The 12,594-nt window shown below is 46.6% G+C and overlaps 1 protein-coding gene across 1 annotated transcript in view; it reads left to right on the forward strand.

The window, feature by feature from the left end:
* XRRA1 (X-ray radiation resistance associated 1) overlaps positions 1–12,594 on the forward strand; it is a 50,418-nt gene that overhangs the window by 4,487 nt on the left and 33,337 nt on the right. Inside the window, exon 3 of the mRNA XM_065423315.1 lies at positions 12,326–12,397. Coding sequence (XP_065279387.1) covers positions 12,326–12,397 — 72 coding nt within the window. The remainder of the gene's footprint in view (positions 1–12,325; positions 12,398–12,594) is intronic.

The following is a 12,594-nucleotide window of genomic DNA, read 5'->3' on the forward strand; positions in this document are numbered from 1 at the left end:
TAAGGAATTACGGTAACTGTTTAATATTTGCTAGAAAAGGTATGTTCTTGTGCATAATTGAATATTGTCCTTTCCTCATATCCTGATGCTCATCTGAACCCCTCTCCTCTTCATCCTCTTAATTTACTACTCTTAAATTGCTGTCACCATTCCCACCTATCCCTATTGACATTCATCTCTTGCTATGGTTCTAGCTATCTTATCCTCCATTCCTTTTTTCCTCTGTTCTTCCTTCTGTCTCTTCTGGGAGCGCTGCTTCAGCTTAACTGAGTTGGCTATTGCAAGTGTCCCCTGCACCCAGTAACGTTGCGAGAGGTTACACAAATCAGTGAGAATAGGAGGCAGTAAGGCAAACAATGCATGTCTTTAGGACCGCATTTTGGAAATGCTGCACCCAAAGTGAGATGTCAGCATAAAGGCTGCAGATATTGCCCTCCTTAGAGTGTAAATGAAGGAGTGTGGAAGTGCATGGTACAACATGTTAACAAATGCTCCAGCTAAAAGCAATCGGTCTGTAAAATTTTACAAAAAGTTGCATTATTTTGCCATGGACCTTTGAGCGAAAGTCTTGCTTCAGCTCTGTTTTGTCCCCTTAATACATGGGAGGCTGAATCATAAGCCATAGCTCAAGACTTCCATATATGGTATAGGGATGAGATGTAATAAAATGTTCTCAAGAATATATGTTTATCTTAACCCAGGTGGGGGAAGCTAAACAGGAAAAAGGCACTTTTGTTCCAAATTAAGTGTCTCCACACATGAAGTTAATTATGAACAATTAATCAGGAAGTATTCCATTTGTAGACAAGGCAGATTCAATGTCATGGATGGTTGGCAGAAGGGGAACAAAAGGCTTCAGAGTGTTGGTTATTCAGAGCAGATGACCTGAACATTAGCATCCATGGTCCTTCACAATGGGCAAAGAGGACTGGATTGTTTGTAAACAGGCAACAGCAAGAGCCATGAAACTAATAAAGATGAAACAAGTGGAGTTTGCTCTGGTATGTTTGACATTGTGGCACGGGGGATTGATGCCACAGTACTGCCTGATAAGTTGCTCTACGGTGCAGGTCTCATCCCATCCTCCCACGTGGCAATATGTGCAGACTTTTCTATACTTCATCTTGATTTCCAGCCACCTTTTTGACTTTGGTTCGGCTTTGCACAGGTAGAGAGTTATCTCACAGTTGCAGCCAATATAAAAATTTGGTTTTGTCCTGGGATGTCCTCTGTATTTTTTCCTCAAACTGGCTAGGCGACAACTGACACATCCCAAGCCCTAGTTGAATTCAGTGAAGAACCCTTGCAGTATTCTGGGGGTAGCCTAAGGGAGCTGCTCTCTCAAAGCATCTTTCAAAGGGCCCATGTGCCTTGAATTTCTTTGTGATTCTGGCCAGACAATCCACAAGTTTCCTGGTTCACTGTCCTATCTGGGAAACAGTGCAGTGGTCTTGACTCTGAATAGATTCCTGTGATCTGCTGTCTGAGGAATCCAGGCTGGAGTACACTGCAGAAATTCTGAGTGGGAGAAAATAATAAATCTATTAAAACAACATATATGCAGTGGGAATTAAACTAAAACCATGAGTTTTCTGTAGAGAGATGCTGTATTTCCTCAAATACATGGGAGATCTTGCTGACGCTGCCCCCCACATAAACCCGCTGGAGCCTCAGCTAAGTTATTAGCACTGCCTATGTTTATGTATGGAAGAGATATGGTATTGCAGTGGTTCAGGGAGACAGGAAAACACGCTATGTGCATAGTCTGTGTCTGTATGTATCAAAGAGAGAGAGACAGGAGAGAAGCAAGAGCGGCTTGGATTCTGAAGGAGCCCTGCAGTGGACAGCGGATAAAGTGGTCTGAATTGAGCCATGGGAGTTGTAGATAGGACAGGGTATACCACGTTTAGGAGTTAGTATGTTGGGTGCTAGGTAACTCTGTATTTAAAATAAACTAAACCAAAATTCAATTTAGAGAAATAAAGACAAAGGCTAGGCAGAACATTTGAAAAAACATTTGCTACTTTAACTCCGGGAAAGGACCTAACCATTACAGCTTGTCAGCCTCTGACTGATTAAAGCTGTGAAAGTAACAAACAAACAAAAAAATTAATGGAGATATCCTATCTCCTAGAACTGGACGGGACCTTGAAAGGTCATCAAGTCCAGCCCCCTGCCTTCACTAGCAGGACCAAGTACTGATTTTGCCCCAGATCCCTAAGTGGCCCCCTCAAGGAGCTCACAACCCTGGGTTTAGCAGGCCAATGCTCAAACCACTGAGCTATCCTCCCCCCCTCTTTAAGTAAAGTATAAAAGGATGTTCCATCAAAGTCAACAGGACTACACATGTGCTTAAGTGCTCTGTTGTATCAGGACCTTAACAACCATTCTATTCTGTAGCAGTTAAAGTGAAAACATAAATGTAACGAAACTATTGAGTCTCTGAAAACAAAGTAAAACCATCAAGTAAATGAGAAAAAAACCATAAATATGCAAGGGTCTTATGCTTTTGGTACCGGCTTGGGAAAGTCAGAAGATCTGGTTCTATTCCCACTTTTCCCAGAGTTCCTTTTTACTGAAAGTGTGACTCTGCTTTGAAAAGGTGCTCTGTAAAAATGCTATCAGAGTTCCATATTTATTAGCTCTTAGTGGCTCCATGCGTTCAGTTTTGCAAGTAAACAAATATTTGACGGACAGCACTGCAATCTTGTTTTCCTGTTAAAGTTACCCTTATCTCCCTCCCCCTGCTTTATTGTTGTTATAAATTATTTGGATTACAGGCACTCCTGGAGACGCCAACTGAGACTGGGACTCCACTGAGCTAGGAACTGTATGTACACATAGTAAGAGATAGTTCCTGCCCTGGAGAGTGTACAGCAGGTCAATAGCTGATATGACAATAGAATCCAGATTGGCTGACTCCATGTCCAGTGACCAGACCATGCTGCCCCCTTTTCCTAGCATATTACTGAACAGCAGTATTATGTTACAGAATATCAGATTTAAAGGACCTCAAACTGTGTATCAATGTCTTATTCCCTCTCCCCTTCAGTGTATATATTGTATATACACGTACACACAAAAGTTGAATTAGGGCTTGTCTACACATGAAAGGTATTCCAGAATAAGGTAGGTTGTGAATTGAAAGCAGAACAGCTATTCCAGAATAACTCTATGCGTTGAAAGGCCCTTAATATCTGGGGTCTGATTAAACCTGTAACTTCTTGGACAATCAGAGCCATGGCAGAACTTTCTTACCTTCCCTGGTTGGACCTACATATTAAATATTCCTTATCAAAAACAGATTTTTTAAAAAAAGAATGGAAATATATAGGTGTGTGCATTTGTTGCAGGAATTAGACTGTGTGAGATATGCCCACTTCCTCTTAATGGTGGTTCCCTGCTGGATACTCCGGAGAGCCAGAAATGTTTAGGGTCCCTGCCAGTCTGATCTGCAGGAGGGAAATTCCTCCCTGATCCTGGTGATCAGCGCAGCCCTGTCCACATGAGTACAAGTCTCTACAGCTAAGTATCTGATCCCATATATACCTCAAAATAATGTTCCACACACCCCTGACATCCCTTGTCCTTATTTAGGCCCTGATCCTTCAAGTTACTCCATGTGGGTGGGCCCCTGAGCCTATGTGGACCCCAACGGGACCGTTCTTCCTCTTTTATTTTAATTATATTTCAGAGGGTGATTTTCAATCTGCCTAAACGAGGCTGCATGTAGGAGCAAGTCTTTTTGCATTACCGTTGATAGATGCAGACAGGAAACAGTTACAGGAAATATTCTAGATCCTTGTTAAAATCAGTTCAGTTCAGGTTGTGAGTTTACCTATCCCTTGGATAGAGTTTATGAAAATTTTCATGTACTCACCAGATGTTTTCTTTGGCTTGGTCTTCTGTAGCATAGCTGCTTAAAGTCTTCAGTATCTCTGGCACTCCTTAGTGCCTCTGTGAAGCAATTCCTAGTCTGTGCTGCTACCACCAGCTGGTCATTGCTCTACATATGGCCTTGGTTGCAGTTTTATCTCTCCATAGAGAGACAACTCAGCCTTCCTGAGACTGGCTTTTCACAGTTCATACTGTTCTCATTGGCTTGATATAAACACTAATATGTATGTAGATATAGGCAGTGACTAAAAATTCCTAGGTTATTTGATGTTCTCTAGTCTTGGCAAGGCATCGGAGATCTCCTTCGTTCTGGAAGATGGTCTCTACTGACAGAGCGCGTATGCTTGGAAACTTTTCCAATTTCTTTTAAATCAGACTCCTAGGCTGGTTTTATCAAATGTTATTTCTAGTTCAGCAGCAGAGAACATGACAAGTTCTCTTTCTAGAGAGTCCAAACTCAAATAATGTAATAGTCTTCCTGTTTGAATATTGTTCTCTCAAAAATTGTAACTATTTGAGGTGGCTACAAAATGTTTTCTAAAAAATACCAATCACAATTATACAATCTTAGCATTAAATATTAAACAGTAACAAATTAGGGCACTTTACTGTGCACATAAAACAGATTTTAAAGAAATTAGTAGTGTAAAAATCAACACAGTTTATACACTTAACACAGTTCTATGAAGCTTAAAATTATTGAATCTAAATGCAAAGGGCTGGATCCCCAAGTGTGCTAGAGGGGGGTAAAACTGGCTTTACACAACTCTGATCCTAGGAGCTCCTAGGGGTCAACTGGCCTCCATTGCATATCAGAGCAGCTCTGGGGCTGGTCTAACTTGTGCTGGTGGATAATGACCCTCAAGAGGCCACTCTGGTGTTGCTGCCCTGGCATACCCCCAGGATGCCCCCTTTGCTGGGGGGGAATTGGCATCAGGCTGGCTACACCAATGGTTTTCGCATTAAATGTATGATTCTTTAGTTTAGGGCTTAAAAATTCACTCACCCCTGGTGAGCAGAAACTCGTCCTGGTAATTGGGGATGAGACTTAAAAATCAGCAATTTCTGCAGAATTTATGCTTTAATTTGGAAAAAAAACATTTATTGTCCTTAAGAATATAAAATAAGCTTCCAAACATGACCGGATGCAGTGCTTTCTTTCTGATACTGCAGACAGACAGCTCAAATGTCTCTGTTGCAGCTCATGGCTTTCCCAAGCATCAGTAGGGGGAAGTTAACAAGACTCTGGTCAGTTTCATGGCTACCATTCAGAACTCATTTTGGACAGCAATGAAACAGACTCTTCCCACCTACCCCCTTCACAGCAGCCCCCAAGAGGCTGTGAAAGGAGAGTTGTGAAAATCCCCAACAATTAGCTGGTTCTGGGATGGGGAAGCAAAAGCTGTTTCTTTTCCAGCAACAGAATGGATGGAGATTCAAATTTATCAAGACATCAAGTACTCAAAGGCTGACAAATAGTGGAACCCCTGAGCAGAGTTCAGGACCAAGCACCCTGATAGGAATCACAGCAACCTCCCTATTCTCAGCATTTGGGGGACAGAAGTGGGGTTCTAACCATGGCACTGTCGACTATTGCTGGTGCAACCAATTGATTTATCTATACTAAAGTGTTTAACTGACTGGAGAGTTAACTGATTGCCAGTTAGTTTGTACATGCTAATCTGGACACTACAAATGTTTGTGCTTTATACCATAGGCTGCCCCCCCTCCTCTCCCCTCCCCGGCTTGTTACATCAGTTTTCAGTTAAAATTAATTTGTATCTGCTAGTATGGACACTTGTCAAACATTCATTCCAAGAAACAAACGTTTGTGATTTGCCATAGCCTGATCCCTAGGATGAACCACAGACATTTGTATCTTGGAACAAATTTATTAATGGCAAAGGGTTCACGCCCTGCTTCTGTCATTAAAAGGGATGTCTCCTTTGTTTGGAAAAACCGTTTAACTCTGGAGTGTGTGAAAGAGGGAGAGAGGGCTGCACACTGAAAAGACTGTGGTGTACCAGTTAATAATGCTGACATTTAAACTGTCTAGCACTGATATTGAGGTGAATGAGGAAAATTTATACTAGAGATAGTGTCAAGCTGTTTGCAGATTCACTCCACAGTATCTGGTTACTTAAGGTTGATTTTCTTTGCCAGTGTAAGTGCTACATGCAGAATTTATTTTTAAAATGAAAGCTTAGGGACCTGAATGCCTAGGGAATCCCCTGAACTGCTTCCAGTCCTCACTTCCCAGCTGCTCCATCCTCCATACTGTTGCTACCCAACCGCCCACTGAGAATTTCCCAGAACAGACCTCCCTTTACAATGTAGAGCCATCCCACTATGCCAGTTCTGATTCAGTTTCCAGGTTTAGTCTATCAAGAAGCTAGGATGCAGTCTGCGAGTTGCATTTGGTGCTCAGATGGTCACAATTACATTCCCGACTTTGGCTGCTCCATCTTGCACAACATTAAGAACTGAGTTGCTTTCACCACACAAGAGGCATCTTCATGGTTTTACAAAATTAGTTTCTTACATATATGAAGCCAATTGACAACTTAAAGATCCCTGCATATTAGTAACTATCACCTAATAATTATAATAATTAATGGAGATATCAACATCTCCTAGAACTGGAAGGGACCTTGAAAGGTCATCGAGTCCAGCCCCCTGCCTTCACTAGCAGGACCAAGTACTGATTTTGCCCCAGATCCCCAAGTGGCCCCCTCAAGGATTGAACTCACAAGCCTGGGTTTAGCAGGCCAATGCTCAAACCACTGAGCTATCCCTCCCCCCCAACAAGACCTGCCAACAAGATCCATCTACTCATGGAACTCCTTGTACTAGTAGCTAATTCATGGATACAGGAGCCAAAGATAAAATGCAGACTGCTCCTCAGCAAAAGGAGAATGCAGATGGCTAGCTGCACAATGTAGCATAGAGGGACAGATCGTGAGATTCAGGCTATACACCACAGACTTCTGCTGGCATAGCTAGGTCGGTCAGGGCTCTGTTCTCCTACTGATGTAGCTGTGCTGGCAAAAGTCCCTAGTGTAAGATGCAGTTACACTGCCAAAACTGCACTTTTACCAGTATAGCTTGTTTCCCTGTGGGGTGGGGTGAAATAAACCCTACCGGAAAATGCAGTTTTGCTGGTATAACCACATCTATACTGCATCCAGACTAGGAGCGCTTTGGGACATAGTATACCAATATGCCGATACTGGTAAAGCACTCCTAGTTTTGACATGGCTTAGCTGTTCCTACACAGAAAGAGGTGATAGCAGCAGATTTGCTAAATCTTTACCCTTCATTTCACACAAGAAGGGTTACAAAGAGTATGTCTACACTGCAAATTATGGTGCAATTGTAGCATAGGTAGCCATATCCCCCACTAACTTTAATCTAGCTGGTGTGGGTAACAGTAGCAGTGAAGAACCAGTGGCATGGACCCCCGAGTAGCCTAGCAACCCGGGGATGTACTTAGGGCCCTGGGGGGCTTGTGCTGGGGTGGCTAGCCCACTCTGAAGCCCCAGCCAGCCCATCTTCACTACCATTATACACACTAGCAAGATTAAAGCTAGCACAGATATGCCTACCCATGCTACAATTACACTGTGATTTGCAGTGTGGACCCAAATTCTGTGCTTCACAGACCTGTAATTTCACTGTCTGAAGAAACCACAAATCACCTGGCTCAAAGAGCAAGACAAAAGGTTATTGCAGAAATAGTCTGTCTTGTCACTAACTACAAACATTCTCTTCACACACTGAAAAAACAACCGTTTCCTCCCTCGTTGTTTTTAACACGAATGTAACAGAACGACACTTGGTAAGACCTTTTAAACCCAGTAAAACAAAGCAAACCTAATAAGAAATAAACTGGTTGGATGTTTGCCAAAGATGGGATTTTCCTGTGCCCAAATGAATATCCCTTTCACTAAATTATTCCCCTTATACATAACCACTTTCACTGCCCCAACATGCCCCTGGTGCTCTTCCTCATCTCTTCTGTCCCTCTCCTATTTCCCTCCCCTTTTCTCTTGTCTCTCCAGAGAGTTCTGTATTGACTTCTCTGAGCTGGTTGTTGGGCCTGATGAAGTGAATTGTTTTTGCTGAACCTCACAATACAGATCAGGCTTGGAGGCAGCACTCTCAACCTGTTATCAATAACGTTGCAGAGGGACGTAAAGATCAGACACACAAATACATGTCTGTAGGACAACATCTTGGAAATTCTGCACCCAATATGAAATGGCAGCATAAAAGCTGTTGATGTTGCCCTGTTTATTGGGTACACAGTGTGTGTAAACTCATAGACCAGCCCGTCAACAAGTCACACTCTGAATGCTTATTTTATTAAATTTGAAAAAGGACAATAAATGCAAAGAAGTGCATTCTTTTGTTATGGGCTCTTCAGCAACATCCTGTTTGAGCACTTTGGCCCAGATCCTCAAAGATATTTAGGCACCTGATTGATTTTAATGAGAATTAGGTGCCTAAATGCCTTTGAGGCCTCACAATTAGAAGTATGGCTGAATGACAAATGTTAAACAGAGATCCCTGTAACGGAGAATGGGTGCAAGATGCAACAAGACATTACAGGCAGGACCAGGTTTCACCATCTCAGGCACCTTTGTTCAAAGTGTTTGTGAGGATCTCTTAGGCTCTTGGCAAGAGAAGGTAGGAAGAGGCTTCAGAATATTGGTCCTCTAAAGCAAAAGAGCTGAAAAATAGCACTCAGAGTTCTTTAGGTTAGTCACAGAGAAGTGGGCAGGCTATGCAAAGGCAACGGTGGGAGTCCAGAATATACAATGAATATTCATTCCGAACTTTTAATTACAGGTATTTCCTCTGATGTTTCTTCTTTTCCACATTGGTTCGTCTGTGACCCTTCCTCTGCCCCACGACATAGGGTTCTTTCTGTAATTTCCTATGTTTACAGTGTTAGCAAGCTTCCATAAGAGGCGGACGACCAATGTAAAATTTCACCAGGTACAAGAAGGACCCTATGGGTACCCTCTCACCTTGGTACCAACGGGTACGATTGTTAAGGCACCGAGGATCCCACCACTTCTTCTCCAGGAATCTCCTCACATCAATGGTACCATCTACCTTAGTGAAGTAGGTGTGTACTTTCTTATACGCCTCCAGCTCACGTTTGGCAGATCCGATCTCCCACAGGTAAGGTCACAGGGATATTAATTCAGCATCCAGTATCCCCACCAGAAAACCTTCCGATCTCTTTAGCTCACAGAGGATCTTTTCCACGTTTTGCAGGAATAGAGAAAGATGAAACTCAGTCATGGCTCAGCACTGCTCCAGGTAATGTGGGTATTTCCCCATCACCTGGAAGAAATCAGTCTTCAAAAACTGCACTAGCTCATTCTTGTCTTCCATTTGGCAGATCCTAAAGATGATTTCTATCTCTAGTACCCAAACATTTTCTTCACGCTCACTCAATGCCACTGGTGGAAAGTGACTGCAAGGTTCCCCCCGATATCTGTTCAATTTGTAGATCAACAGAAAAATGATACCAGAGTGGTTTGCTCTGGTACGTTTGACATTGAGGCACCGGGGATTGATGCCACAGTACTGCCTGATAAGTCGCTCTATAGTGCAGGTCTCATCCCACTCTCCTGCATGGCAATAATATGTGCAGGCTTTCCTGTACTTCATCTTGATTTCCAGCCACCTTTTTGACTGTGGTTCAGCTTCCCACAGGTAGTGAGATATTTCACGGTTGCAGCCGATATAGAACAGTTTGGTTTTGTCTTGGGAGGTCTTTTGAATTTTCTTCTCAAAGTGACTGGGAGGCAACTGGCACATCCTGTGGCACTGGATGAATTTGGTGAGGAACCCTTGCAGTATTCTAGGGAATGCCCGACGGAGCTTTTCTCTCAGGGCAGCTTCCTGGCTCCCAAAATGTCCAGCTGCTCTGAACTCCCTTCTGATTCTGGCCAGATCATCCATGAGTTTCATTGTTCTATTTGGGTCTATCATCTTTTCTGGTGCATCAGATTATGGCTCTGAAATGTTTCCTATCAGGTGTCACTGGGATCCCTGTTGGAATACAGAGGGGTGATCTTGACAGAAAATAAAAAACAATAAATATATAAAACTACATCTCAGAGGTGCAAATTAACCCCAAGCCTGGGCTCTTCTGGAGAGAGTTACCCAGGTACTATTAACAGCAATTGGAGCGGCATTGACTCCACTAGCTCATTTGGGTCCCATCAGAGCTATTGGCACCCATGTTTATGTTAACAGAATCTACTGGCATGGACTCAAAATCTGTTTAGTGCAGCTCCCAGTGTGTGCGCAAAGGTAGTTTTAAGCTCCCTTGCACATTTCTTGGTGCTGGTTGCCAATGGCCTCAAAACCCCAGCCTGGCAGCTAGGGATCACTAGGTGGCATTGGCTACATCCTTGTTTACCTGTCTACTCTCCTGTCATGAGAAGTTGGAGTGGTGATGGTATAGGAGCTGTTAGGACAGTGCTACAGCTACCTCCCCCCAAGCATTCCCCTAGGCAGTGGCTGGCTTTGATGCAGTGTGGCACTGTTGGAGTGGTGTAGAGCTCCCTCCCCAAGGGAGGATCGGGGCAGAAGGTCAGAGGGGCAGCACAGCCTGTTTGTCAGAGGGTGGAGATGGATGGCAGGAGAGAGATCACTTGATCATTGCCTGTTAGGTTCACTCCCTCTGGGGCACCTGGTGTTGGCCACTGTCGGTAGACAGGATACTGGGCTAGATGGACCTTTGGTCTGACTGGTTCGGCCGTTCTTATGTTCTGTTCTTATGTACAGTGAGCCCTGTGCACTGTCCGGTGAAGACAGAAGGGTGCATCCCAGAGGAGTGTGTGGGTGCTGGGGAGGAGCTCTGAGGGGGGTCAATGGGGTGGGGGTCACTAGGGGGGAGGGGAGGGGGCTGGGAGGAATGAGGGGGCCAGGCACTGTGGGGTGGGATTAAGGGAAGGGGGCTTGGGGCAATGAGAGTGTCAAGGGCAGAGGGGAGTTGTGGCAATGGCTTGGGGGATGAAGGGGTGAGGAGCTGGGATGGAGGAGTGAGGAAGGGGGGATGAGGGACCGGGGCTGGGAGGGGTCAATGGGGTGGGGAGCTGAGGAGGTGGAGATGAAGGGAGGGGAGCTGTGAGGTAGGGGGCTGGGGTGGGAAAGGGTCAATGGGGTGGGGGTGAAGGGAGGGGGGATGTGAGGTGCGGGGCTCAGGGCCGCCTTAGGGGAAATGGGGCCATGGGCAAACTTGTATTTTGGTGCCTCTGGCCCCGGCTGCCTCCCCGGCCCCCGCTCCCATCCCCCCGGCCCCCGCTGCCTCCCCGGGCTCCTTTCCGCGGCCTCGCACCCCGGGCCTTGCCGCTGAACGCGGCGCCCGCCCCTCAGGCCGGCCCTGGCGCGATTGCCGGCGCCGGACGCTGCTTCCGTTGAGGCGTCGAGCGGGAAACAAGGCCGGAAGTCGCCGGCGCCACCCGGGACTCGGGCTCAATGCGCCTGTGCGGGCCGGAGTCTGGCGGGGACGCGCCCCACCCCTCACTGCGCGCGTCCGCCTCGCCCAGCCCAGCCCAGCCCTGGGGGGACCCGCACACCCGGGCGCACCCAGGCCCCGCCGGCAGGGGGCGCTGCTGTGCTGAGGCTGGGGGGAGGGGCACCTCCCGTCCGATCCCGAACCCAGCCCGCGCGGCGCCGATCGCTCCCCACCCAGCACGTGGTTCCGGCTCCCAGCACAGCGAGCGCCCCTCACGCTGTCAGCTGGGCTCAGGCCGTCAGAGTCGGGTACCCTGCACCTCTGCACGGCGTGTCCTGCTGCAGCGTGCGGCCACACGCCTGGCAGAGCTGGCACTTCAGCTGTGTGTTACCAGGGCCGCCCAGGGGGGTGCAAGTGGGCAATTTGCCCCAGGCCCCACAGGGGCCCCCAGGAGAGTTTTCGGCGGCAGGTCCTTCAGGGCCGCCGAACACACCCGGAGCGAAGACCCCGAGCTTCTTCCGCTTCGGGTCTTCAGCGGTAATTCGGCGTCGAGGGCTCCTTCCGCTCCGGGTCTTCGGCGGCAGTTCGGTGGCGGGTCCTTCACTCGCTCCAGGACCCGCCGCCGAAGTGCCCCGAAGACCCGGAGCGGAAGGACCCCCGCCGCCGAAGTGCCCCAAGACCCGGAGCGGAAGGACCCCCGCCGCCGAAGACCCCAGGCCCCCGAATCCTCTGGGTGGCCCTGTGTGTTACATCCTCTGGGGCAGCTCCTCTAGAAGTGAGAGCAGAGTCACTTGTCCCCAAGTCATCATCCAGATAATAAACCCATAGCAGTTGGCAGTCCTGGTCCTGGTTGTTCCTGCGCCTTCCTGTGTCCAGATACCGAACTGTTGAATGTGGAATTGCCTGGCTAGGCTACAGGGCTAACCCTTTGGTTTGTGTTCCCAGATTAAGCTCCACTGTGTGAAGATCCCTTCAGATCTGTGCTCTGTGGATATAAGCAACAAAAATCTGGTCTCAGTAAGTAGGAGATACTCTCTAAACTAAATGTGGAGAACCACCTCAGATCCTGAGAGATTCACTGTGTTAGCTCGTGAGTGTCCATGCTGCAGGCAAACAATGTGTGAGAATGCAGACACCTACTTCCTCCCTGCAACCAGGCCAGACAACTGTGCACTCCTAGTATAACTCAGTGGTTCTTGACATTTTTGGGGACA

This window comes from Emys orbicularis, chromosome 1, assembly GCF_028017835.1.
Source record: "Emys orbicularis isolate rEmyOrb1 chromosome 1, rEmyOrb1.hap1, whole genome shotgun sequence".
In the NCBI taxonomy this organism is placed as follows: domain Eukaryota; kingdom Metazoa; phylum Chordata; order Testudines; family Emydidae; genus Emys; species Emys orbicularis.